We start from the raw sequence: 27,425 nt of genomic DNA, 5'->3' as shown, positions 1-27,425 counted from the left end.
CTGTGTCCCCCCTGCACGCTCTACAACAACCGGCTCCCCCTCCCCGAGCATCCCTGTGCTGTGCTGGAGGTGTTTCAATAAACTCTGTGCGGTCGCCACCGGCCGTGTCACGCGCCTCTGTCCCCCACGGGACCCCAAAAAGTGGCTGAGACCCCTCCCTCACCCCTCAGCGATCCTGCTCAGGGGAAGGGGGGATGGGACTGGGAGGGGACAAGGTGGCCCTCGCCAGCTCTGAGAAAAGTCCAGGTTGGAAGGGCCTTCCTGAAGATCACCAGGTCCATCCCACCTGCCCGGGCAGGGTCACCTGGATCAGGTGACATAGGAGCACCTCCAAGTGGGTTTGGAATGTCGCCAGAGAGGGAGGCTCCACCCTTCCCTGGGGCTGTCCCAGTGCTCCGCCACCCTCCGTGGAAAGAAGTTCTTCCTCACGCTGAGGTGGAGCTCCTCACGTTTTTGTTTATGGCCGTTGCTCCTCATCCTGTCACTGAAAAGTTCCCCGAGCTCTTCGCCCCGCAGAGACTGAAAACCCCTCAGGATGAAACCCCCGGTGGCAGCCCCGGCACAAAGAGGGAAGAGAAGCCTCCCGGTGGCAGCAGCAGCAGCGAGCAGGGGCTGCAGGAGGGGTCGAGGCACGCGGGAGCACGCGGTGGGCGCGGGGGCCGTGGCACAGCCCACCCGCCATCTGCCACTGCCACCGCCACCACGGCACACGCCGGAGCACGCGGTGGGCACGGCACGTGGCACCCACCCACCCACCCACCCCACAGCGGCTGCTCTTCTGCCTCAGAGACACCTCAAAATAAAGGTGTGGGGGGGGAGGGAACCCACCTGCAGAGTCCTGGGGGGCAGGGGGCTCCGAGCCCACCGCCCTCCACAGGACCCGCTGTTGCCAGGTCTGGCTGCTCCTTTGCTGGAATTCCTGGCTCTGCTCCATCAGAACCCCAAAGATGGGGCTCCTCCCTTAGGATTGGGGTCCTGGCTGCTTCCCCCCCCAGTCCAGCCCCATTTTGGGTGCTGTTCTGCTGGGCTGGAAGCAAAGAGGCCGGGGCTGCCCCCGCTCCAAGTACAAGGGTATTTATTTCATGGGTACAAGAGAGAGACAGCACCTTGTGTGTGTTGGGCTCTTCCCGGTTACTGGTTTGTACATTCAGAGCTTTGGCCGGGGCAGGGGAGGGCAGCGGGTCCTGCTCGGCCCCCCCAACACCGGGGTGGGCGGCTGCCGGCGGGGACCCCCCCTGTGCCCCCCGTGCCGTGGGCGCCCGAGCCCCGGGGCCCCGTGCGAGCGTGTCTTGAGTGCTGAGGTTGGCTGTGTGCTCCTCCTCCGTGCAGTCTGTGCGGGGCAGCGCTCCCCGCCGTCCTCCCTGCCCTCTTTCTCCTCCTCTTTCTCCTCCTCCTCCTCCTCCCCTGCCCGCGGCGGGGCCGGGACCCCCGGCCCTCATTTCCTCGTGTGCAGCGTGTCCTGGAACTTGGTGCTGGTGTAGCGAAGGTGGAAACCCTTCTTGTTGATGGTGTCGTCCGAGTGGAAGCGGATCATCACCGAGTCTCCGGCCGAGTAAACCTCCTCGGGGGGCTGCGGGGGTGAGGGAGGGGGTGCTCAGATCCGCGAGCACCCCGGGGTGAGCACCCATCGTGGCTGGGAATATTTCCACCACCAAGGGTGGGAATCATCACACCAGACCAAATTCCTGCAGGGATTTCTCCACGCTGCTCTGGCTCTGCCACATCCATCACCTCAAACCCTCCCTCCTCGCCCCCCACCCCACCCCACCTCACCCCATGTCCCCTCCGTGGCAGGCTCACCCCGGAGCCGCAGAAGCGGCCGAGGCGCGGGGCCGTCCCGTCGTAGCCGTCGAAGAGCTCCATGTAGTCGTATCCGCAGTCGGCCTCCTCCTCGATCTCGAAGGTCTGGAAGATGAGCTCCACGCCGAAGCCCTCCTCGGCCATGATCACCCACTCGCAGTCCGAGCCCCCCGGGTAGTTGTTGTCCCCAAATTGTGCGTGGGAATACAAGTCCTTGGTCTTCACCTCGGCGCGCACCTGGCCCCCGCACACTGCGGGAGAAGCCGGGGTTTAGGGGCGCTCGGGCTGTGCCCCCACCCCAAAACCCAAATTCCCGGCCCCACCCAGGTACCTGTGCTGTGGGTGGCCTCGAATCCCTTCTTCTGGATGGAGTTATCAGACACAAACTTGAGGAACATCTTGTTGCCCGAGGAGACGATGGGCTCGGGCTCCTTGGCCCCGCAGAAGCGGCCGAGCGCCGGGGCCTTGGCGTCCTTCCCGTCAAAGATCTCCAGGTGGTCGTAGGTACATTCCTGCTGTGCCTCCACATCCAGCTCTGAGAAGCTCTGTGGAGGTTCAGGGTGAGGTTGGGGCTCGGCAGAGGGGACCCCAGCGCCCCCCACCCCCCAACCCCTACCAGCTTGATGCGGTGCCCCGGCGTGGTGCTGATGGCCCAGGTGCACTCCTTCTTGCTGGGGTATTTATCGGGCCAGTTGGGGCTGGTGATGGTCCCCGAGACAGATGTCACCTTGTGGTCACAGCCAGCTGTGGGGACAGCCAGGAGGGTCATGGAGGTGTGGCTGGGGGGGTTCCCAAGGGAATGAGGGGCGGGCTGGACCCACCTTCCTTGCAGTCGTGCTTGTTGTCGTGCAGCACGAAGCCGCTGCGGCACTGGCACTCGTAGCTGCCGAAGGAGTTGAGGCACTCGTGCTGGCAGCCCCCGTTGTTCTTGGAGCACTCATCCTTGTCTGGGAGAGAGCAGAAAGATCCCTGAGCAGGCTGGGAAAGCCTGGAATGGTGCAATTCCATCCCCCCCGGCCCCACAGCCCCGCTGCCCTCCAGCCAAGCAAGCGCCCCCGGGCAGCAGCAAGCAGCTCCAGCATCCCGCTTCCAGCTCCAGCCCCCGCGGGCACGGACGGCTCCTCCTCTCCCGTGGGCTCACCCATGGGTGCCACCATTACCTGCTGCCAGGACGGACGGGGGGGAGGCAGAAAAACACACAGTGACAACCAAAGATGCACAAGAAAGACCAGGACGCGGGAGTCCCTCTTTACTCATCGATAGGAAATGTCACAGACACGGTAAAAATAGGGAGAGGGGGGGAAAAAATAAAACAAACAAGGTCAGCTGGTCAATGACAAAACCGAGGGGGTGGGGTGCTTAGAACCAAAAAAAAAAAAAAAAAAAAGTTTTAAAAAAGTAAAAAAAAAATAAAAATAAGGTCAACAACCAGTTCTGTCAAGCAAAAGGCTGCCAGGGCCGGCAGCACGGCTCGGCTCGGCTCGGTCCCACCGTGCTCCCGCACGGCTCCGGGGCCGCGGCGTTCCTGAGAAAGACGGAGAGGATGGAGCGGCTCAGGAGGGGCCCCGCGGCCGCTTCTGCATGCGGAACTTCAGGCCGGGCGGGCGAGATTTCGGGGGCTGCAGCTGCTGCTTCTTCTCTGCAAAGAGAGAGGGAGAGAAGGGGGGGAGCGATGGGGGGGCGGGGGGCGGCGGGGGCGGGACTGGGGGGGCATGCGGAGCGGCAGCCGGGGGGGAAGCAGCAGCGAGGAGACCCCCGGGAGCCCCTCTGCGGCCGGGGCGAGCGGCTCTGCGGGGAGGAAGAGGAGGAGGAGGAGGATGAGGTTGGGCTTTGGGTGGGTTCCTAGGGCTGTCCGGTCTGGGAATGGCACTGGAGGGGTTTGGAATCACCCCGAGCTGGCCGGATTTACCTCCCACCGCTGCCCGAGCTCCCTACCGCCGGTTTCGGGGCTCGCCAGCCCCTCCCCGACCCCCCCCAGGTCCCATCGCTCCCCCTCGCTCCCCCTGCCCGCGGGGCGGTGTTTTGGGGAGGGAAGCCAGCAGCAAGCGGGCACCAGAGCCCCCAGCGTCCCGCTCCGAGCTCACAGCGGTGCCGGAGAGGAGCCGGGATCCCTCCTGGAGCCCGCGGCGAGGGGGTCCTGCCCCGGCCCCCCGGGCCCCGCGGCCGCCTCTCAAGCAGAGGCTGTAACCTGACGTCTCCTCGGTCTGAGGGAGGAGGAAGCGAGGCAGAAAGGCCCGTTTGGGGTTGGGAAGGGGCTCCTGGGCTCAGAGCAGCTCCAGCACCGCGGGGGGAGCTGGCGGGACGGAGGGAGCCTGGGCGGGCGAGACAAGAGCAGGAGAGAGTTGGCAGCGGAAAGAAGCCCACCGGGCCGGTGTCTTTAGCAATCCTTTATTCCAACCAGCTTGCTCGCCGCCACCCGGCATCGCCGTGCGCTCACCGTTCTCCCCCGCGGGCATCCGACGGCTCCGGGCTGCTCACCGCCCCGCAGCCCCCGGCAGCGCCTCTCCCCCCGCTGCGGACCCCCCAGCGCCGGGCGGGGCTCGGCCGAGGGCCGGGGGGACGTACCTGGATGCCGACACCGTGGCGGATTCCCGGGAGGAATGCGCATCCTTACGCGCGAGCCGACGGAGCCCCGGGCCGCGAGGAGGAGGAGGAGGAGGAGAAGGAGGAGGAGGAAGAGGAGGAGGAGGAAGGGGTCACGTCTTCAGCGGGGAAAAACGGGCGCCCAGACGGCCAGGCTGCCCGCGGCACCGAGGGATGGAGCTCGTCCGGAGCACGGGGACCCTCCGCGGCCAAAAAGGGGCCGCACGGGAGAGGTTTTGCCCAGGGAGCAACCCCGGAGGGACCAGAGGAGGGACCCCGCTGTGGCCGGTCCTGCTGCCGGGAAAGCCCGAGACCTGAGCGGGGGAAGGCGGAGAGAAGGTTTGGTAGTCTATTGTCACCGCACATCCCGTGGGGTGAGGAAGAAAAGGGAAAAGGGACAGGGAAGGAGCCCGAAATGCTCCGGGGGGAGACTCACCCGGCTGCCCCGTGGTCCCGCTCGGCCGCCGGGCTCCCCGAGGAATCCTCGAGGAATCGCTTTGTGGAGGGTGCCGCCTCCCGACGGCTGGGCCCCCTGGGCCGCCCTACTCGCCTTGGTTTTAATTAAACAGATAAAGCAAAGACACTCCACGCCCGGCCCGCGGGGCTCTGCCGCTCCGGGAAACCCCCGGGGGCTCCGGGGGAGCCGCTTCCGCCGCCGAGCAGCAGCGCTGCCCCTCAAAAACGGCCCACGGGAGGCTCACGGTGGGTGCCGCGGGTGTCTCACAGCTGGGACGGTGTCCAGGGCACCGTGCCACACCCAGGGGACCGTCTGGTGCGCCAGGGTCCCGTGGCAGCCCCCAGCGCAGGGTCCAGCCCCTGCGTTTGGTGTCCCCATGCCTGGTGACACCGCCCGGGAGTGGAGGGCGGCCCGTGGGCAGACAGGGAGAGGCAGGTGATGGTTTTTGGGAGGAGGGATCGCTCCGGGGAGCTCAGCCGGAGCCGGATGTTGATGCTGGGATGCGGAGCGCCCTGCCCGGGGAGCGGAGGGAGCCAGTGCCGTGCAGCAGAGCGGGGAGCAGCAGCAGCAGCAGCAGCAGAGCGGGGTGTCACCGTCCCCCCACCCTGGTAATGCCACCCGAGGGGTGCAGCACCCAGGGCCGAGCACATCCCTGTCCCCAGCTGGACCCCAGCATCCCCTGGCTGTTTGGGGAGTCCCTGAGAGCACCCCCAGCTCTGAAGTAGGAGCCAATTGTCGCCAAAAAGAGGAGAAAACCTCCCAAAATGTGCTGCCAGGCAGGCTGCCCGTGGCTGGAGGGTTTTGGGGCTGGGGCTGCACCCCTGGCGTGGGTGAGGGAAGCGTTAGCGGCGGTTTGGGGTGGGCTGGCTGGGTGAGGGAGGGCAGGGGGTGCCCGTGCTGGGGCCAGGCAGCTCTACCTGAGAAGAAATGGGCTTTGAAGCCCTTTTTGGAGACGGTGTTGTCGGACTTGAACTCGATCCTCATGTTGTTGTACTGGGAAGTGATGACCTCGGGCTTCTCGGCGCCGCAGAACTTCCCGTGCAGCTTGGAGTCAGCCGTGAGCCCGCTGCGCACCTCCACAAAGTCATACTTGCACACCTGGGGGTGACACGGGGCTGGGGACACCGTGGTGCCACCCTGGGGGCCACCAGCAGCCCCTGAGAGCGGCCCCAGTTCTGAAGCAGGAACCAATTGTCCCCAAAAAGAGTAGAAAACCTCCCAAAATGTGCTGCCAGCCAAGCTGCCCGTGGCTGGAGGGGTTTGGGGCTGCACCCCTGGTGTGGGCATAGGGCAGAGAGGGGCAGAGAGGGGCAGAGAGGGGCTGCTCTCCCTCCACTCACATCGTTGCCCTCGGTCTCGAAGAAGTCCCTGAGAGCACCCCCAGTTCTGAAGCAGGAACCAATTGTCCCCCAGAAGAGTAGAAAACCTCCCAAAATGTGCTGCCAGCCAAGCTGCCCGTGGCTGGAGGGGTTTGGGGCTGCACCCCTGGTGTGGGCACGGGGCAGAGAGGGGCAGAGAGGGGCAGAGAGGGGCAGAGAGGGGCAGAGAGGGGCTGCTCCCCCCACTCACATCGTTGCCCTCGGTCTCGAAGAAGTCAAACTGGAGGGAGATGCGATACTGGGTGGGGGCCACCAGCTGCCAGATGCAGTTCTTGTTGGGGGGATACTCCTTGGGCCACCCCGGGCTGGTGATGGAGCCGTTGAGCTTGGTGAGGAAACCTCCGCAGGCGGCTGCAGGGCGGCACCACCCAGCGCCCGTCACCCCCACGGGGCTGGGGGCGCGGCGAGGGGCGCGGGGCGGGGGTCTCGGGGGGACGCTCACCCTCGCAGCGGCGCTTGTCGGACGCCAGCTCGTAGCCAGGGTCGCAGGCACACTTGTAGCTGCCCAGCGTGTTGACGCAGCGCTGCTCGCAGCCGCCGTTGTTGGGGCGGGAGCACTCGTCCATCTCTGGGCAGGGCAGGGGGCGTCAGCGGCCGGGGGGCTGCAGCACCCCCAGCATCCCCCCGGAGCACCCCCCAAACCTTTGAAGAAGTTGACGGCGAAGCCGGCCTTGTTGATGGAGCCGTCGGAGACGAATTTCATCCAGAGCTTGTTGGAGGTGCTCTTGATGTCGTCGGGTTTGTCGTAGCCGCAGTAGCGGCCGATGAGGCTGCTGGAGTCGCTGCTGCCGTCGCGGATCTCCAGGTAGTCGTAGGCACAGCTGTCGTGGCGCTCGATCTGGGGGGCAGGACAGGGGCACGGTCAGATGGCACAGGAAGATGGCACAGGAAGGTGGCACAGGAAGGTGGCACAGGAAGGTGGCACAGGACGATGTTACAGTAAGATGGCCAGTAAGATGTCACAGTAACATGTCACAGTAGGATGTCACAGTAAGATGCCACAGTCAGATGGCACAGAAAGATGTCACAGTAAGGTGTCACAAAAAGATGTGACAGTAAGATGTCACAATAAGATGTCACAGTAAGGTGTCACAGCAAGGTGTCACAGTAAGATGGCCAGTAAGATGAACAGTAAGATGTCAACATAAGATGTCATGGTAAGGTGTCACAGTAAGGTGTGACAGTAAGATGTCACAGTAAGATGTCACAGTAAGGTGTGACAGTAAGGTGTGACAGTATGATGTCACAGTAAGATGGCCAGTAAGACGTCACAATAAGATGTCACAGTAAGATGTCACAGTAAGATGGATGTCACAGTAAGATGTCACAGCAAGAAAGATGTCACAGTAAGAGGTCGCAGTAAGATGTCACAGTAAGAAAGATGTCACAGTAAGGTGGCCAGGAGGATGTCACAGCAAGGTGTCACAGTAAGATGGACAGTAAGATGTCATAGTAAGATGTTATGGTAAGAACTCACAGTAAGGTGTCACAGTAAGAAAGATGTCACAGTCAGATGTCACAGTAAGATGGCCAGTAAGACAGATGTCACAGTAAAATAGATGTCACAGTAAGATGTCACAATAAGATGTCACAGTAAGGTGTCACAGCAAGGTGTCACAGTAAGAAAGATGTCACAGTAAGGTGGCCAGGAAGATGTCACAGTAAGAAAGATGTCACAGAAAGGTGTCACAGTAAGATGGCCAGTAAGATGTCATGGTAAGATGTCATGGTAAGAAGTCACAGTAAGAAAGATGTCACAGTAAGACATTGCAGTAAGATGTCACAGCAAGGTGTCACAGTAAGAAAGGTGTCACAGTAAGGTGGCCAGGACGATGTCACAGCAAGGTGTCACAGTAAGATGTCACAGTAAGATGGCCAGTAAGACAGATGTCACAGCAAGGTGTCACAGCAAGGTGTCACAGTAAGAAAGGTGTCACAATAAGGTGACCAGGAGGATGTCAGAGCAAGGTGTCACAGTAAGATGAACAGTAAGATGGCCAGTAAGACAGATGTCACAGCAAGGTGTCACATCAAGGTGTCACAGTAAGATGTCATGGTAAGAAGTCACAGTAAGATGTCACAGTAAGGTGGCACAGTAAGATGTCATAGTAAGATGGCCAGTGAGACATCACAGTAAGGTGGCACAGTAAGGTGGCACAGTAAGGTGTCACAGTATGATATCACAATAAAAAAGATGTCACAGCAAGATAGCCAGTAAGACGTCACGGTAAGATATCAGAATAAGAAAGGTGCCACAGTAAGGTGTGACAGTAAGGTGTCACAATAAGGTGTCACAGTAAGATGTCACAGTAAGGTGTGCCAGTAAGGTGTGACAGCAAGACAGATGTCACAGTAAGACAGCCCCTGGCAGGGCAATAATTGATGCAGCCTGCATGCATTCACAGAGGGCTGGTCAATCATCCTGATTTAGAAACCCATTGTTCTTTTCTGTCTTAGTTCGCTACGGGTTGACTTGATTGGTCCTTTAATTAAAACACCATCACTATTGGTTAATTAATAAACCCCCCTTTGGTAATCAAATCTCCACAGCACATTCCACATGTTCCCAATGGCAGGTGCAGGGAGTTAAGATCAGAATTGTTCCTCACTCTTTTCTCTGATCCCCTTGCAGCCTTTTCCCAGAACGATGCCTGGGAAAGTCGTGTTTCTCTCCGTGGTCAGAGCTGCTGCCACAGAACAGGGGTGGTTTCCTCCCAGCACCCCCAAACCCTTCCCACCCCTGCCCTGAGGGGAAACTGAGGCACGGAGGTGTTGCAGCAGCCCCAAGCCCATCCTGAGGAGTGCTGGGATGAGGAGACGACCCCTCCCCAGCCTCGGGGATACAGGGATGTGCCCCCTGTTGACAGAGTGACAAAATTCTCCTTTGTCTCCTCAAAAAGAAAAAGAGCCCAGAAGTTTCTCTCCTCAATCAGACACGTCATAGGCTTGGGGGACTTCACCTCAAACTTAAGGATGGCCAATTGCACAGGAGCCAAAAAGTCCCACCTGAGCAATTTACTAGAAAAAGAAGAGAGCAAAGAAACCAATGGCTTTTGTGAGGTGTTTTACCAGGGGCAAGAACCTCTGGCACCTGGCTCGGTTTTTCCCTGTAAAGAGTTTTGTTATTTTGCCTTTTATTAAAACCTCTTTATTTCCAACGCTCCCACAAAAGCCATCCTGCTGATTTTAAGCCTTATGAGTTAGCTGAGCTATCTTGGGTGTGAAATAGACCTCCAAGAGCTGATGAGGCCTGGCTGGAGGTGACCCCAATTTCCCAGGGGGGACGCTGACCCACCTCGAAGGACTGGAAGGTCAATCCCACGTGGTAGCCCTCGGACACGGTGATTTTCCAGACGCACACCTTGCTGGGCCGGTAGTCATCGGGGTAGTTGGGGGACTGGATGTGGCCATTGTCCTTCTTCACGTCCCCCCCGCAGATGGCTGGAAGGGAGGAGCAGCAGCCTGAGCCCCCCCGGGCCCCCCGCCGCCCCCGGGGCCCCGCCGCTCCCCCCTACCTTCGTAGACGGCGAAGAAACCTTTGCCCACCCAGTTGCTGCTGCTCCGGAACTCCACCCAGAGGCGGCTGTCGGTGGAGATGATGGGCTCGGGCAGCTTGTTCCCGCAGAACCTGCCTGGGGAGGAAGGCGTGCTGGGCTGCCGTGCTGGGACCCTCCTCCTCCTCACCGCCGCCTCCTCCTCACCGCCATCTCCTCCTCACTGCCATCTCATCTTCCTCACCGCCATCTCCTCCTCCTCACCGCCATCTCCTCCTCACTGCCACCTCCTCTTCCTCACTCCCATCTCCTCTTCCTCACTGCCATCTCCTCTTCCTCACCGCCATCTCCTCTTCCTCACCGCCATCTCATCTACCTCACCACCATCTCCTCTTCCTCACTGCCATCTCCTCTTCCTCACTGCCACCTCCTCTTTTTCATCACCACCTCATCTTCCTCACCACCACCTGCTCTTCCTCACCGTCACCTCCTCCTCCTCACTGCCATCTCCTCTTCCTCACTGCCATCTCCTCTTCCTCATTGCCACCTCCTCTTCCTCACTGCCATATCCTCTTCCTCACTGCCACTTCCTCTTCCTCATTCCCATCTCCTCTTCCTCACCGCCATTTCCTCTTCCTCACTGCCATCTCCTCTTCCTCACTGCCATCTCCTCTTCCTCACTGCCATCTCATCTTCCTCACTGCCATCTCATCTTCCTCACTGCCATCTCCTCTTTTTCATCACCACCTTCTCTTCCTCACCGCCACCTCCTCTTCCTCACCGCCACCTCCTCTTCCTCACTGCCATATCCTCTTCCTCACTGCCATATCCTCTTCCTCACTGCCACCTCCTCTTCCTCACTGCCACCTCCTCTTCCTCACTGCCACCTCCTCTTCCTCACTGCTACCTCCTCTTCCTCATTGCCATCTCCTCCTCTTCACTGCCATCTCCTCTTCCTCACTGCCACCTCCTCTTCCTCACTGCCACCTCCTCTTCCTCACTGCTACCTCCTCTTCCTCATTGCCATCTCCTCCTCTTCACTGCCATCTCCTCTTCCTCACTGCCACCTCCTTTTCCTTGCCCTCTCCTTCTCTTTCTCATAATAATCACCTCTTCCTTTCTGCCACCTTGTCTATCTCACCATGACTTCCTCTACCTCTACTTCCTCACTGCCACCTCCTCTTCCTCCTCACCACCTCCTCTTCCTGACTGCCACCTCCCTTTCCTCATTATCATCTCCCCTTCCTCATCGCCACCTCCTCTTCCTCACTGCCACCTCCTCTTCCTCACCAGCACCTCCTCTTCCTGCTCACCAGCTCATCTTCCTCGCCGCCATCTCCTCTTCCTTGCCCTCTCCTTCTCTTTCTCATCATCACCTCTTCCTTTCTGCAATCTTGTCTACCTCACCATGACTTCCTCCTCATGACCTCCTCTTCCTCACCACCACCTCCTCTTGGTCCCCCTGCTGCCCCTTTCCAGCCCAAAGCCAAAGGCTGCTTCTCCCTCCCCTCCTCCCCCCAATCCCCTCCAGCTTTTCTGGCTGTTTCACTCCAGCTGCTGATTCCAGGGGACTTGGGGATCCTGGGATTTGGGGAACATCCAGCTCACGGGATGGGACTGGGATCCTGGAATCTCTCTAGGGAACATGACAGGGACGGGACCAGGACCCTGGAATCTTCTGGGGAACATCACAGGGGCGGGACTGGGATCCTGGAATCTCCCTGGGGAACATCACAGGGATGGGACCAGGAGCCAGAATTCCCCTGGGAGACATCCAGCTCCTTGGGGTGGGACCAGGACACTGGTATCTCCCTGGGGTACATCAAAGGGATGGGACTGGGACCCTGGAATCTCCCTGGGGAACATCACAGGGATGGGACCAGGACCCTGGCATCTCCCTGGGGAACATCACAGGGATGGGACCAGGACCCTGGCATCTCCCTGGGGAACATCACAGGGATGGGACCAGGACCCTGGAATCTCCCTGGGGAACATCACAGGGATGGGACCAGGACCCTGGAGTCTCCCTAGAGAACATCACAGGGATGGGACAATGATGCTGGAATGTCCCTGAGGAACATCACAGGGATGGGACTGGGTTGCTGGAATCTCCCTGGAATCTCTCTGGGGAGCACCACAGGGTTTGAAATCTCCCTGGGGAACATCACAGGGATGGGACCAGGACCCTGGAATCTCCCTAGTGAACATCACAGGGATGGGACAATGATGCTGAAATGTCCCTGAGGAACATCACAGGGATGGGACCAGGATCCTGGAATCTCCCTGGCGAACATCACAGGGATGGGACTGGGTTGCTGGAATCTCCCTGGAATCTCTCTGGGGAGCACCATAGGGTTTGGAATCTCCCTGGGGAACATCACAGGGATGGGACCAGGACCCTGGAATCTCCCTGGGGAACACCCAGCTCCTCGGGGTGGCATGGGACACCGTCACTCCCTGGGGACAGCTGGATCACCCCGACTGCTCTCACTGGTGTGGGCTAAACTGGGAGCTCCATTCACCTCAGTAACCCCTCTGGGGAGTAATTCCCCCCTCCCCAGGAGTTTGGGATAGCAGGCAGGCAGAGGGGCAGAGGGAATCCCCCGGCCCCGCTGCCCGGAGCGGTGCCGGCGGGCAGGAGGAGCGGGCAGGAGGCCCCGGGTTGTTACCTCGCAGCGTGGCCTTTCTCCAGAACCCGTCTCTCACCTCCACGTAGTCGTACCAGCACAGCCGGCTTCGGTACAGGTCCAGGGTGGTGAAATTCAGGATGATCTGAGGGTGGGAAGGAGCAGGAGGAGCGTGGGGTGAGCTCTCCCCACACCCCATCTGCCGGGAGCCGGGGGAACCCGGTGGAGCCCAGACCCGCTCTGCCCGGAGCATCCCGCCCCACAGGGGGATGCTGGGGCTTGGGACACCCCAAAAGAAGGCTGGGAGGAGGGAGAGGAGGGCTGGGAGAGGGCGGGAGCCGTCACCCCAGCAGTCAGTACCTTCTCTCCGGGGGTGACCGAGATCCTCCAGACGCAGTGCATGTGGGCAGAGTATCCATTGGGGAATTCCGGGGAGGAGAAGTTGCCCTGGCTGTCCTGGAGTGTCTCCCCACAGGCTGCAGAGGGAGAAAATCGGGGTTCAGACCCCTCAGGGAACCCCCCAGCAGCAGGAAGGGCATCACTGCCTTCACCCCCACCCCCACCACCCTTTTCCCACCCAAATTCCCAACCCTTAGGACCCAAATAAACCACATCACCGCCATCCCCAACCCTCCCTGGAGCGGCTCCCGGCTCCGTGGCACTCCTCCAAGGCCGTGGCCGGGGCCGGGAGCGCTGCCGGCCCCCCCGTGCCGTGCCGTGCCGTGCCGTGCCGTGCCGTGCCGTGCCGTGCCGTGCCGTGCCGTGCCGTGCCGTGCCGTGCCACGCCGCGGGGCCGGGCAGGTTTCCGCGGCCGCGCCTGGAGCCGGCCCAGCGCTGCCATCTGGAAGCCACATGAGGCGGCACACCGAGCTCCGCCGCGGCTCTCGGGGGGCCAGCGCGGCCGCCCCCCTCCCCACCCTCCCGCTCGGAGCGGGGGGCACCAGATGAAAAGTGAAACGGTGCAAAAAGGCCGCCTGAAACCTGGGCTCGCTGCCTTTTTTCCCTCCTCGCTTTGAGTGGAAACAAAAGAGGGGGACGCTTATGATCCACGGAGGGAGCTCTCCTTTTTTTTTCTTTCCTGCTTTTCCTCGCTCCAAACTAATCACTTTTCCTGCTCCCCTGAAGGCGGCACGGCCGTGGGGCCCCTCACAAAGGCTTCCCTCTTCCAGGCTGCTAATTAGTTGCTGGAATTAAGCGGGAGCGTGCGGGAGCCAAACTCCTTGCAGATGTTGCCAGCACAGCCCCGGAGCACGTGCCTGCCGTCGGGGGACTCGTGCCAGCCACCCCCTCCCCGCGCCTGGGACAATGCCACCCCTCATGGTGACAGTCCCAGGGCCCTTCGAGGTGACAACAGAGCTCTGCTGATGATCTGCTCCGGCCCCAGGGGGATTTGTGGGCTCTGATGGGATCAGGATGTCCCCAAAGCCCTCTGGGGGCAGGGGTGGGATGGAGGAGGCTCTTGGAGGAGGATTCGCCCTCCAAGGGTGTTTGTGGGGTCAGAGGATGCTCTCAGGAGATGTTCTGCTCTTGGGGGAATGGACTTTGGAGGATTTTTCAGGGGGAAGATCCTCTTGGGGAGATGCTCTTCCCTTGAAGGATTCTTTTGTAGGAATTCTCTGGGGAGATGCTCTTTGTAGGATTTTTTGGGGGGATGCTCTTGCAGGAGGCTCTGGGGGGGAGATGCTCTTTGTAGGATTTTTTTGGGGACGCTCTTGCAGGAGGCTCTGGGGGAAGATGCTCTTTGTAGGATTTTTTGCGGGGATGCTCTTGCAGGAGGCTCTGGGGGGAGATGCTCTTTGTAGGATTTTTTAGGGGGATGCTCTTGCAGGAGGCTCTGGGGGGAGATGCTCTTTGTAGGATTTTTTTGGGGATGCTCTTGCAGGAGGCTCTGAGGGGAGATGCTCTTTGTAGGATTTTTTGGGGGGATGCTCTTGCAGGAGACTCTGGGAAGATCCTCTTTGTAGGATTTTTTGGGGGGATGCTCTTGCAGGAGGCTCTGGGGGAAGATGCTCTGTGTAGGATTTTTTGGGAGGATGCTCTTGCAGGAGACTCTGGGGAGATGCTCTTTGTAGGATTTTTTGGGAGGATGCTCTTGCAGGAGACTCTGGGGGGAGATGCCCTTTGTAGGATTTTTTGGGGGGATGCTCTTGCAGGAGGCTCGGGGGGAGATGCCCTTTGTAGGATTTTTTGGGAGATTTTTTTGGGAGATGCTCTTTAGAGGATGCTCTTTGGGGGATTTCTTTGGGGGATGCTTTTTGGGAGATGCCCTTTGGGGGATGCTCTGGCAGGCAGTGCTCTTTGGGGGATGCTCTTGGGGGATTTTCTTGGCTGATGCTCTTTGGGGGGTTTCTTTGGGAGATGATTTTTGGGGATGCTTTTGGAGGATGCTCTTTTGAGGGCTGCTCCAAGAAGATGCTCTGGAGAGGATTTTTTGGGACAACGCTCTGGGGGGGATCCTCTTTTCTTGCAGGAGTGGGAAGAGAGGGGAGCTGAGGACACCCTCACCCAGGCAGATTCTGCTCACAGCCCCCCAAAGTGGGGAGAAGGCACCTCGAGCGCTCTTTAGGGAACCCCACAGCAGCGAGCACCCCAAAACCCCTGGAAACAGAGAATCCACCCAGATTTGGGGTGAAGCCGAGTGTTTCCTGGGAAATACAACCTGGGGGTGCTCCCCTGGGCTCTCTGTGCCCTCGGGGGGGTGGCACTCACCTGGGCAGCGGTAGAGCTTGCGGGCCTGGGCAATGTCCCCCTTGCTGAGCCGTGTCCTCTGGCCGATGGCGGGACGGACGCCGTTCACGTCGTATTTGGGCAGGATGGTGTCCAGGAAGATGCCCCTGGGGCAGGAAAGGGATGAGCCCCGGCCCTGCGGCCTCACCGCCGGGGAAGGATGCTAAAAACAGCCTGGCTAATTAAAGCAGCCTGGCTAATTAAAGCCTGCGGGGCGGTGAGTCAGCGGGGACGTGTCCCCAGAGGAGGTGACAGCGGGGACAGCAATTCCCTGCTCTGGGAAGGGACCTGAGGGGTTTCATCCCACTCAAAATGCCAATGGAAACCTTTCTTGGAAGGAATTAACTTTCTTGGAAGGAATTACACAGCTGGTAACCATCCTCAGGGGTTGGGGACACCGTGCCATTGTCCCCAGGACGTGAGGGGACACCAGGGGACAGCCCAGGCTGTACCTGGAGAAGGTGTTCCTGGCGTAGTGCATGATGCTGTCAAAGTCATAGGTCTCCCCCAGCGACTCCACCTCCTCAGGCTCCATCTTGAGGAAGTTGTATTCCTGCCCTGAGGAGCACAGCATGGGGGCACTGCCAGGGGGGACCCCAACTTCGGCAGCAGGGATGAAGAAGAAGAAGAGGAGGAGGAGGAGGAGGAGGAGGAGGGGGAGGGGGAGGAGTGAAGCTCATCCCCACCTGGCTGGATGTTCTCCCGGATGATGGAGACGTGGTCGTCCCTGTCGGGGCGCGTGTGCTCGTGCCAGAAGCCGATGACGTGGCCCAGCTCGTGCACCACGATGCCAAACTTGTCGCAGTTTTTGCCGATGGAGATGGCCTGGGGTCCCCCTCCCCGGCGGCCCACGTAGGAGCAGCACCTGCAGGGGAGCCACCAGGTGATCCCTGGCTCTCTGCTGTGGATATCTCAGTGTTCCCCAGCCAGGACCAAAAAATGCTGGGCATGTGGGAATCATCCCTGATACAGAACCTCAGGCGTCCCGCCCATGTCAGCTCTGCCTGGAAACTGGGACAGCTCCGCCGCTGGCATGGCATGGCATGGCCCAGCACGGCATGGCACAGCTGCCCCAGCCCCAGGTCCCCTGCTCCTGCTCCCAGGGGTGCCCACCCAGCTCCCTGGAGCCATGCTGGCCCCTGCCCTGCAGCTGAGCTGCTCCAGCCCCGCGCTCTGGAGCCGGGCTCAGGGTTTGCGCCCACGCAGGGGCTCCCATTCCAGGGGAAATCCTCCTCCTAACCACCATCTGCTTGGCCAGGGCTGTGCCCTGACGTGTGAAGATGCTGAGCTCGTCCAAACCCCTGTTTCCTTTGGCGCCAGCCCCGCTGCAAGCCCGGGCTGGTGCCGCGCCACCGACCTCATCCCCCGGCGGCGAGCACCGAGCTCCGGCACCTCCTGGACCCCAAACCGATGGATCCCCCCCCAAAACCGAGCCCCAAGCAGCCCTGCGCATACCCGCAGGGCCGGTAGGTGAACACGATGTAGCTGTCCTCGTCGTTGCGCTCCAGGAAGGTGACACACGTGTGCTTCTCCCAGTGGCGCATGGCCTGCCGGAAGATGGCTCGCTGGCTGCCTGCGGAGGGGCGGCGTGGGGGGGTCAGCCCGGCGGGGAAACTGAGGCACGGCGCGGCCGGACACCCCTGGGCTCGCTGTCACTCACCGCTGAAGTTGCCGCTGATGACGTAGGGGATGACCCCGTCCGGCCACACCCGTTCGGGCCGGGAGGTGGCGGCGCGGCGGCTCCGCGCCCGCTGCCGGCCCCGGCGGCGCCGAGGGTGGCCCGGCCGGGGGCTGGTGGCGTTGCTGCCTGTGGGGATGGGGATGGGGGGGTCAGCAGGGGCGGCCCCCGCGGATGGAGGCGCGCAGGGGGCGCGGCGGTACCTGAGGAGTTGGAGGGCAGGCGGGTGATGGTGTGACGGGCCAGGTCCACCACGCGGTCCACCTGGAAGAGCTGCAGGTCCTCCTCGTCCAGGGCGATGTCACCCAGGAAGGCGGCTGGGAGGGGAAGAGGAGGTGTGAACCCTCCTTTGTGGGTCCCAAATCCCATCGGGTGCTTCTCCCCAGCCCCTCAACACCTGGCAAGCCCCAAAGATGAAGGCAAACCCTTCCTCCTCCTCCTCCTGTCTCTCTCCTTCAGCTGAGCGTGGTACTGGCCAGGCTCCCCTCACTCCCCAGCAGCTGGAGCCAGCCCTGCTCTCACATCTGGATCACATAAAACCCATCCATCACTTTTTAGAGTTTCTATTATTATTTGTGTTGCAAAACTGCCTTTTCCCCCCCGCCGACTTTTGCTGGCTTTAGGACCCCCTTCCTGCCCGGCTCTTGCCCCCCAGCCCCGTGCGAGCTCCGACAGCCCCAGGATGCTCCAACCAGCGACCTCTGAGTCATTTGCCAGCGCCGAGGGAGCCATATGGGCCGGGAAGCTCCCGCCGAGCCCGGAGCCCGCAGGAGCGGGGCCGGCCGTCTGCCGGGGCCGGGACCCTCCTCCAACAGCATCACGGGGCTGGAGGACACAACCCTGCTCATAACCCATCCTCCTCCTCTCTGTCGTCCGTTCGACGGCCCCTCCGTGGCTCGGGGCCGCGGGACACGCGCGGCTCCCGGTGCTTGGCCGGCCCTGAGCCCCGGGGAGGCGGCGGCTCCGGCAGAAACGCCGGGGCTGGCTGAGGTCAGGCCGCGGCTCCGGAGGTGGCCGCAGTGGGGTGGGGGTTCCTCACCGGTTTTGGGGGTGCCTGGGGAGAGCTGAGGGTGCCTGGAACCCCCCGGGCTCGCCATCCCTTGGGAAGGGCAGTGCTGGGGAATAGGGTGGCCGGAGCAGCGCTGGGGATGAGGGCGAGCGGAGCCAAGGTCGCGCTCCAAGCAGTTAGCAAATGGATCCCAAAAGAGCCACTAATTATGAAGGCAAGGCGGGACAATTAGGATAACCCTGAGAGGTCCAGAAAGCCGGCACGGGGTGAGAGGAGCAGCCACGGGATCAGAGGAGCAGACTGGATCCCATCCCTCTCCACGGCCCCGAGCCCAAACCTCGCTGCAGAGGCGGTGTGGAGCGTTTTGGGGTGAAGGAGCCGCGTTCTGGGGCTGTCCCCAGCACTGACCGGTGGGTGAATCCCATCGGGGGAGGCTCCGGGGTGGAGAGCAGACCTGTGGCAGCGCCGAGGGAAGAGCAAACAAGCCGGGGCCGGCACCTCCCCTGGCAGCGACCGGCGGCTGGCACGGCCAGGCTGCAATTTGAGGGCAGAGCAGAGGCAGGAGCCGGCCCCGGCCTCCCCACACCCTCCCCGCGGCCGGGAGAGACGTGTCCGAACGGGCAGCGCGGGGGAGGACCAGGGCCGGGGAGCAGGACGAGCATCCCTTGCCAAGAGCTGCATGGAAAGACAAGGGAAAGTAAGCTCGCTTACAGCCGAGCAAGCGCCGGCGGAGCCAAGTGATATAGAAACCATATGTGAGGGATTTGGGAGACGTGAGAGAGCCGGGCAGACCAGCTCGGGGATGGTGGGCTGCTTTTCCCGCAGGTTTGAGGCAGCTGGGCTCCCCCAGAACCCCGCAGGGCACGGCGGGGCGGCTCCCGGCGGGGCCGCGGGGGTGCCCCGGCAGCGATCCCTGCACGGACACGTCGGGGCCAAGCCCAGAGTGCCGGGTTGAGAAATTCCAGGTCGGTTTGGGCTCCCGTCACGTCCTCCTCCCACTCGCTCCCTGAGCACCCGTGGATTGAGGTGACACGTGGGGTGTTTTCGGGGGGTCTCTGCTCACCAAAAGCCCCCAGACACAATTCAGCTCCCCGAGGGGATTCCCTGGGGACACTGCCACACTGCTGCCACTTGTCCCTTCCCTGTTCCTGCGGGAGAGGTGGAGGGGACTCCCTGCAAGCAAAGGGGACCTCCTGGAAGTGAGGGGGACCCTCTGCAAACTCGAGGGTCTCTTGGCAGGAGTGATCCCAGCCCTGTGCTGGGGCCAGCCCAGGTTGGAACAGGAGGAAACTCCCACCGAGGGGTCACAGCCCCAGCAGCACATCCCCTCACCCCGCCAGGGCACGGTGCCCAAGAGACCCCAAACCAGGGGACACAGGTCCCAGCCATCCCAGGAGCTGTCCTGGCGTCCCTGAGCTGTTCCCAGCCTGGGACACCGCGGGCTGTGCCACAGGGGCTGCTCTCTGCTCGGTCACACAGGCCCTGGGGGCAAGGTCCGAGCCCGGCGGTGCCAGCGGGGGGACGCGGTGCCAGCGGGATGCCAGCGATGCCAGCGATGCCAGCTCCAAGGCCAGGCGTGGGGCACGGAGCAGTCGGGAGTGAAGGAGGGGAGAGGGGGATGGATCAGCACTGCTCCATCCCTGCCGCCCCCCAGAGCACGGGCAGCCCTCTGGGAGCCGCTCCCACGGAGCTCTTTCCCCCCCCGCAGGCGCAGGCGGGAGATAGCTCAGCCCTCCTCTGTTGTTTGACTTTTTGTGCTGTGTTTTCTTTCGGGTTCTCGGAACGGTGACGTAACCGCGGGGCTGAAGCTTTAGACAAACAAGGTTTTTCATCCGGAGCAGGGCCAAACCCCTCAGCACCCCATCCTGATCCCACAGGCACCTCCCGATCCTCCCGGACCCCCCTGTCGGGTCCCTCTCCTCCCTGCCTGGGATGCAGGAGCTCAGCATCCCCCTGGGCAAGGTGAGCCGTGCAGGAGCAGCCTGACCTCTCTGGCATGGCTGAGAGTTTGGGATGAGCCTGACCTTGGGCCCCACCAAGGTTGGGAACTCTGCTGCAGGAGAAATGGGATAAAACCGGCGCTGGGAAGGGGCCGGGCCACGAACGCGATGTTCTGGGAGCCGGGAAAAGCAAACAGATAAACAGCACAGGATCACATTCCAGGTCAGTCTGGGGCAGAGGAGGCTCTGTGCCTGGTGCAGGGCAGGAGGGATCCCCATCCCTGCCAGGATCCCACCAAATGGTGGGAAAAATCCTCATCCTCCTGTGGGTCTCACCAGGCCTTGAAGGACACTGGGTAGGGGGGAACTCTCATCCCTGCCAGGATCCCACCAAAGGGTGGGAAAAATCCTCATCCTCCTGTGGGTCTTATCTCACCAGGTTTTGAAGGACACTGGGCAGGGGGGACCCTCATCCCTGCCAAGATCCCACCAAAGATCCTCCTGTGGGTCTCACCAGCTCTCAAAGGACACTGGGCAGGGGGGATCCTCATCCCTGTGAAGATCCCACCAAAGGGTGGATTTGGTGGGAGGATCCTCATCCTCCTGTCAGTCTCACCAAGCCTTGAGGGCACTGGGTAGGAGGTACCCTCATCCCTGCCAAGATCCCACCAAAGATCCTCCTGTGGGTCTCACCAGGCCTTGAAGGACAGTGGGCAGGGGGGACCCTCATCCCTGTGAAGATCCCACCAAAGGGTGGATCTGGTGGAAAAATCCTCATCTTCCTGTGGGTCTCACCAGGCCTTGAAGGCACTGGGTAGGAGGGACTCTCATCCCTGCCAAGATCCCACCAAAGATCCTCCTGTGGGTCTCACCAGGCCTTGAAGGACAGTGGGCAAGGAGGGACACTCATCCCTGCCAAGATCCCATCAAAGGGTGGGAAAAATCCTCATCCTCCTGTGGGTCTCACCAGGCCTTGAAGGACACTGGGCAGGGAGGATACTAATCCCTGTGAAGATCCCACCAAAGGGTGGATCTGGTGGAAAAATCCTCATCCTCCTGTGGGTCTCACCTGCTCCTGAAGGACAGTGGGCAGGGGGGACACTCATCCCTGCCAAGATCCCATCAAAGATCCTCCTGTGGGTCTCACCAGGCCTTGAAGGACACTGGGCAGGGGGGACCCTCATCCCTGCCAAGATCCCACCAAAGGGCACCAGGTGGGAAAGACCCTCACCTTGTGCAGGTCCCCACCTTGTGCAGCTTGAGGGTTCCTGAGCAGGAGGGATCCTCATCCCTGTGGGTGCCAGGAGCCCTCACAGGGCGCCGTGCAGGGTGGGCAGCATTTGCCCAGCCCAGCGTTCCCTCATGGGCTCAGCAGCTCCATCCCAGCCATCCCAAATCCTCTTGTGAGTCCCGAGCATCCCTCCCTGTGCAGGCCGGATTTGGGATGTGGAAGGAAGCAGGGATTGAAGTCTCTGCTCCAGCCGGGAACGGGATGGAAGTGAGATCCTCGATAGGTGCGTCCCGGCTGCTGCCGGGCTGTACAGCCGCGGAGCCACCGGAGCAGCATCCCACTGGCTCTCAGAGCCCTTAAATATGCGAGGAATGCTCCTCGCACCGCCCCTCGCCCCCGCACGCCGGCCCAGCTGCGCGGCCAAACACGCCGGGGCCGCGGCCCGACCAGAGGGGATCCCTCTGCTCCGGGGGTCCCCCGGCCCTGGGGTCTGCGCTGCCCGCGGTGGGGGCGGCGGGTGGAGGTGGAAGGATGCGGAACACCCCGGGATTTTGGGACAGCGGGGACAGACGGAGGGGAAGCAGCCCCTCTCCTGCCCCCCGGCACCGGTGCAGCCCCTCTCCCGGTGCCCCTCGCCGGCGGCGGGAGAGAGGGAGCCGCCAGCCTGTAAACGCCGGGGCGAGGAGTATTTGCTTTCCCAGAGCACCTTCCGAGCAGCACAGCAGGCACAAAGCAGGAATTCAAGCCTGGGAGGCCAGGCTGGGAGCCAGGCCAGATCACGGCCCCTGTGCAGGCTCAGGGAAACTGAGGCACGGGGGGATAGAGCCACTCAGCACCGCGGGGCACCCCACAAGAGCTCAGATATCCGTCACTGCCATCCCCCACCTCCTGCTCCCTGCCTGGAGCATCCTTATCCCAGCCGGTGGTTTTGGGATGCCCAGGGCTGTGCCAGCACCCGGCACTGGGCAAGGCAGAGAGGCTCCAGCACAACATCCAGGCTGGAGGGATGATCCCAATCCCGACTTCCCTCCGGTGCAAGGCGCATCCTCCCTCCGCCAACGCTTCCCTGAGCAGCTTCCCTGAGCACCCGCAGCCAAATTCCCTCCCCAGCCCTGGGCAGCGGCATTCAGGCTCCAACCAAGCCCTTTGCCTGCTCCGGGCCATGAAATAAGCACCGCGGAGCCTCGAATAAACATCCCGGGCAGCGAACGAATTCCAGGGGCAGGAAACGTCCGTCGGGGGCAGGCTGGGAGTGGGAGGGATGATTGGAGCACTCCAGGGAAGCCTTTTCCTTCTGCTCCTCTTCCGTGACAGCAAAAGGAGTAAAAAGCCTCCTCCAGGGCTCGGGGTGGAGGATGCCAAGGCTGAGGCACGCCGGAGCTCCGGGATGGAAGGAGCCGTGTGCAGGGAGTGAGGTCTCCCCACATCCCCTCTGCAAAGCCAGGTCACCGAGGAAAACACATCCCGGGCCAAGAGCACCAGTCCCTGTGAAAGGGAGAGCTGCTGCAAAGGAAAATATTTGGAAATTGCACTGCCAAGGGATGTCGGGGGGGTTGTTGTCACTTTGGAGAGAAGCCTGGTGGCAGCAGGAGCAGGGAATGCAGACGGGGACGGGCCCTGACACCCAGCTCCACGCACGTGGGGCTCTCCTGTCCCCGTCCCTGGCTCTGCCAAAGGGCTCACAGACCTCTGGGCATCCTCGCAGGGGCTCTGTCTGTAAACATCCCCCCCGTTGTGCTTCCTGTCCTCACAATCCCCCCTCCCAGCGCACCTTAACCCCTTCCTGAGGCTGCTCCCAGCTCCCTGACCAACCCTTGGGATGTTCCCACTGCCTTCCCACGTGCTTGGAGCGCTGTTTGCCACTCCAAGTTTGGCACTCCAAGTTTGCCACTCCAAGTTTGTCACTCAAGTTTGCCCCACTCAAGTTTGACATGCCAAGTTTGCCACTCCAGTTTGCCACTCCAAGTTTGCCACTCCAAGTTTGTCACTCCCAGTTTGCCACACCAAGTTTGCCACTCAACATTGCCAGGCCAACTTTGCCACTCAAGTTTGCCCCACTCAAGTTTGCCACACCAAGTTTGCCACTCCAAGTTTGTCACTCAAGTTTGCCCCACGAAGTTTGCCACTCCAAGTTTGCCACTCAGGTTTGCCACTCCAAGTTTGCCCCACTCAAGTTTGCCCCACCAAGTTTCCCATGCCAAGTTTTGCCACTCAAGTTTCCCGTGCCAAGTTTGCCACTCAAGTTTGCCACTCCAAGTTTGCCACTCAAGTTTGTCACTCAAGTTTGCCCCACCAAGTTTGCCACACCAAGTTTTGCCACTCAAGTTTGCCCCACTCAAGTTTCCCATGCCAAGTTTGCCACTCAAGTTTGCCCCACTCAAGTTTCCCACTCAAGTTTGCCCCACTCAAGTTTCCCATGCCAAGTTTGCCACTCAAGTTTGCCCCACCAAGTTTGCCACTCAAGTTTCCCATGCCAAGTTTGCCACTCAAGTTTGCCCCACCAAGTTTGCCATGCCAAGTTTGCCACTCGAAATTTGCCGGCAGCGCCCTCCTGCAGCCCCTGGCCAGGTGATAAGCGGCCCCTCCTCTTACCACGGCTCGGCGGGATGCAGTGGGAGCCTTTTTCTCTCCAGAGACCTCCAAGAATCCTCAGCACGGCCACAGGCAAGCAGGATGACTCGTTGTCGCCCGGAAAACACCCTTCCCGGGGAGAAATTTCGGGGAAACCCCACGGCGAGCCATTCTCCCTCCTCTCACCGCTTCCCTTCCCGGCTGCTTTGTTCTCCCCGGCTCTCCCCGGGGCCGCCCCGTCCTTCCCGGCCATGTGTTTCCCAGCCCCGGATAAAGCCTCAGGAAGCGCCGTCTCCCCCCTGGGCACGACCCGCCGGCGTGAATCAGCAGCCGAGGCGTTTCCCAGGAGCCAGGGAAGGGAGGGCAGCGAGGAGCGAGCCCCCGGCCCCGCCGCGGCACCCCGGGCCCCCGCCGGAGGATGCCGCCGCGCCGAACGGGTGATTACACAAAGATAAAGCAGATCCCGCGATCGGCCGGAGATTTCCAAGGTTTGCCGAGCCCTGAACCGCAGGCCTCCCGCCGGCCCCGGGCTCCGCGGGTGGATTTTTACCCTGCATGAATAAGTGACATATAACGGCTGGAAAATATTTTTGGGCAGCTTGACAAGTGTGACTGCAACCAGTAGCCTGGGCTGGCTACGCCTGGAAAGTGTAATCTAGGTGAAATCCCGGCGGCTGGAGAACTCCAGGCACGGCTGGGAAGCTCCTACGGCCGGGGAGGGGGGCTCAGACCCTCAGCCCCCTCCCTGTGCCCCGTGGTTGCGTCACGCAGGTGATGCTGAGCTCCCCGTGGGAGTTTGGGAGAGGAGATCCCCTCAACCACCCACTTGGGGGGCTGTGTGAGCCCCCAAGGGCTCTGCACCCCTCTGTCCCTCTCCCCATGGGTGGTAGAGTGTTGGACAGGGGAGTTTCAGCCCCCCAGTTTAGCCAAGCGCCCCAAATTGTGGATATGGAGCTGAGCTGGGGTACAAGACGGGCTCGATGCCATCCCCCCGGTGCTGGGGGCACCCCAGGGGTCCCGGCTCCCACCCCCGAAGTGCTCAGCCAGCCCCGGCTGGCCGGGATGAGGCACAGCGAGCCCCGGGGCCGCTGTCCCAGCGCAGCTGGGGGCGCCGGGAGCCCTTCCAGCCCTTCCAGCCGCCTTTCCCAACCGGAGATCCGACCCGGATCTGACCCGGCGGCTGCTCCCGGGCACCGAGACCTGACCGGGTGAAGGGAAACCGGGGCCACGGCCGGTTCCTTCCTCTCCGGCTGCCCGGGGGCTGCTCCAAGGGCTGCATCTCCCGGCGGTTTCCCGTTTTGGCATCCTTGGAAGCGACGCGGCGGCACGGGAGGCTCTTCCCCTTCCGCTGGCACCGCTGCAGACGGGTGGCATCCCCGGGGTGGCCGGCGAGCCGCGGGCAGCCGGTGGCCTCAGGATACCTCTGGCATGAGGAACACAAATCCCTCTCCCGGTGTTTTCCCTCCCCGCAGCCGCGGCGGGGGCAGAATTTCGGTGCTCGGCCGTTTCTGGCGCTGCTCGGAGCTCGGGGGTCTCAACACCCCAAAATTGAACCAAATCCTCGCATGGGATGCCGGGGTGGGGGGATCAGGGGGAAGCCGTGCGCGGTCAGGAGGATGCCAGGGGGTTCTGGCTCCCTGGAAAAGTGAATTTCACCATCTCGGTCCTGTGGGTGAATCCCCGGCTCGCTCGATGCGTGGCAGGGCCTGATCGCCCCCCCCGCCCCCCACCCCCGGCTCCCGTAATTAAATTAATCCCATCAGGGTCTCATAAAGGCAGAACGGGAATGGGAAGGGGGCAACAGCCGGCCCCGGGAGGCGAGGGGGGGTCTCGGGGTGCACGGGAGGGGACAGCGGTGAAACTCATGAACCGGGGGGAAGCCTCGTCCCCGCCGCTCAGCTGGAGGAAGCGGGAGCGGAGGGAAGGCTCCAGCCGGCTCTGCCCGGACGGTTTTGCAAGCCTTGCTGTTTCAGCCCGGGAGGGCAGGAAGGGAAGGATTTTTGGCCAGAAAAAAGCCCTCGTGTAGACAGAGTTATATCAACAGCCGCCTTGCAGCGCAGACAATGCCAGTACAGAGAAACGTGATCCCCCGCCAGACCCCGGCCCTCGCAGCAGGCTCAGCCCTGCACGGCCCTCCCGTGCCTCAGTTTCCCCCCTCCCCAAATCCTTCCATCCCCTTCAGCGCGCACTGGGACGCAGGGATTTGCCCCCCGCAGCACCCAGTTTGTTCCCAGCCCTTCCAAAACCTGGGGAGCAACTCCGAACCCCCTGTCCCGGCACGGAGGGACCCCAGCCCGTGGTGGCACCTCCCGGGTGTCCCAGCGGGGACGAGCTTTGGCTGCGGGCCGGGGGAGAGGGAGAAAGCCGAGGGGTGCAGAGCGTGGGTTCAGGGATGGGGGTGGCGATGGAGAGGGGGGCTGCGATGGGGGGCTGGGGGCTCCCCGCCGCCTTTGACAGCTGCCGCTGCAGCCAAGAGCGGGGAGGGAAAGCGGGGCGCCGGGCCAGCCCCCCCCTGCTCCTCACCCTAAGTACAACCAGATGCATCCCGGAGCGGGACCCGCTGCTCCTCCCGTCCCCCCGAGCCCGGCCGGCCGGGACTCCGCGGGCCCGGCGCTGCGGAGCCGAGTTCGGCCGTGCGGAGCCCCGAAGTGCGTGCGGGGCACGCTGGCGGTCCCCGCGCTCCCCCGCGCTCCTTCCCGCAGCCGCGGTCCCGCGGCCCCCGCGCTCCCCTTTGTCCGCCCGGCCGCGCATCCCCCCTGCTCCTACCGGCTTTGCAGGGGTCCTTGTAGTCCAGGGGCTCCTCGTCCTCCTCCTCTTCCTCCAGCACGTAGGAATAGTCCGGAAAGCGCAGGGCCCGGGCCAGGAGCAGGCAGAGGAGCAGCCCGCAGCTCCGCAGCCCGGCCATGGCTCCGGCCGGCGTTTTTTTTTTCTCTCTTCCCTCTTTCCTTCCCTTCTTCGCTTTTTTTTTTTTTTTTTTTTTTTTTTTCCCTCGCTCTCTCTCCCTTCTTCTTTTTTTTTTTTTTTTTTTTTTTTTAGGGAAATGAGATCTGGCGGGGGCGGGTTCAAGCGCGGAGCTCGGCCCCTGCAGCCCCGGGCGCAGGGCTCGGAGCGGGGCCAGCGCCGGGGGGGCGGCGGCGACGGGGACCTGGCCCGCATCCCCCGCTCCTGCCCCTCCGCAGCCCCCGGGCCGGGGCTGCCCCGTCCGGTCCTGCACCCTCCGGGTCCCGTTTCGTATCCCCCGGTACCGATCGTGCTCTCTCCGGTACAGTCTCGAATTCCCGGTACCGATCCTGCCGAGCCTGTTCCGTTTTTCCTCGTACCGATCCCGCTCTCCCCCGGTCCTGTTCCGCTTTCCCCGGTACCGATCCTGCTCTCCCCGGTCCCGTTCCGTTTTTCCTCGTACCGATCGCGGTCTCCCCCGGTCCCGTTCCATTTTCCCCGGTACCGATCCCGGTCTCTCCCGGTCCCGTTCCGTTTTCCCTCCTACCGATCCCGCTCTCCCCCGCTCCCGTCCCATATCCCCGGTACCGATCCCGGTCTCCCCGGTCTCAAACCCACCCCCCGCCTCCCAGCACGGATCCTCCCTCACCGCTCCGTGCCCCCCGATATTTCTCCTGCCCCACTCCGGTGCCATCCGGTGTCCCCAGCCCCACTTGTGCCACCCCTCGGTCCCGTCTCGTATTCCCCGGTACCGATCCAGCCCCCCCGCACGCCCTGGATCAATCCTGGCCCCCCAATATTCCCAGGACACAAATCCCACATCTCCCAGCACCCATCTGTCCCCTTGGGTGCCACCCCGTGTCCCCCAGCCCCCCAAAATCACCCGGTCCCACACCCCATGTCCTGCTCTGGCACCCCAAATTCCCACCCACACCTCAGCTCCTGCACTCCCCACATTCTGTCCTGGACTCCCAATCCTGCCTGTCTGC

At 62.2% G+C, this 27,425-nt stretch overlaps 1 protein-coding gene across 5 annotated transcripts; it reads right to left on the bottom strand.

The window, feature by feature from the left end:
• Nucleotides 1–1,075: 1,075 nt before the first annotated feature.
• BMP1 (bone morphogenetic protein 1) lies at nt 1,076–26,440 on the bottom strand. Of its 5 annotated transcripts, XM_084221955.1 has the most exons (20): nt 26,263–26,440; nt 16,949–17,062; nt 16,728–16,874; nt 16,523–16,640; nt 15,754–15,932; nt 15,520–15,625; nt 15,050–15,174; nt 12,701–12,816; nt 12,383–12,485; nt 9,735–9,851; nt 9,515–9,660; nt 6,862–7,057; nt 6,662–6,787; nt 6,410–6,570; nt 5,758–5,938; nt 2,622–2,747; nt 2,417–2,544; nt 2,132–2,345; nt 1,801–2,051; nt 1,076–1,570 (listed from the first exon to the last, which is right to left on the bottom strand). In XM_084221955.1, the coding sequence occupies exons 1-20, from the start codon at nt 26,399–26,401 to the stop codon at nt 1,436–1,438; spliced, it is 2,928 nt and encodes a 975-aa protein (XP_084078081.1). In that variant the 5' UTR covers nt 26,402–26,440; the 3' UTR covers nt 1,076–1,435. The 5 variants fall into 5 exon arrangements, 2 of the variants coding, with proteins under 2 accessions (XP_084078081.1, XP_084078082.1); XR_014616769.1 differs by lacking the exons at nt 1,076–1,570; nt 1,801–2,051; nt 2,132–2,345; nt 2,417–2,544; nt 2,622–2,747 and adding exons at nt 3,340–3,439; nt 4,366–4,697 and having other exon boundaries at nt 4,820–5,938; XR_014616770.1 differs by lacking the exons at nt 1,076–1,570; nt 1,801–2,051; nt 2,132–2,345; nt 2,417–2,544; nt 2,622–2,747 and adding exons at nt 3,949–4,112; nt 4,366–4,697 and having other exon boundaries at nt 4,820–5,938.
• Between the last annotated feature and the right edge of the window lie 985 nt (nt 26,441–27,425).

Source organism: Fringilla coelebs (assembly GCF_963513975.1).
Source record: "Fringilla coelebs genome assembly, chromosome: 26".
NCBI classification, from domain to species: Eukaryota; Metazoa; Chordata; class Aves; order Passeriformes; family Fringillidae; genus Fringilla; species Fringilla coelebs.
This window is presented reverse-complemented; position numbering and strand designations above follow the sequence as displayed.

Coding starts and splice junctions, on each gene's coding strand:
- BMP1 (XM_084221955.1), bottom strand. CDS start 26,401: ATGGCCGGGCTGCGGAGCTGCGGGCTGCTCCTCTGCCTGCTCCTGGCC. Junction 9,661..9,734: donor TTTCTTCGCCGTCTACGAAG/GTAGGGGGGAGC, acceptor CCTCCCTTCCAG/CCATCTGCGGGGGGGACGTG. Junction 5,939..6,409: donor TCGAGACCGAGGGCAACGAT/GTGAGTGGGGGG, acceptor TGTCACCCCCAG/GTGTGCAAGTATGACTTTGT.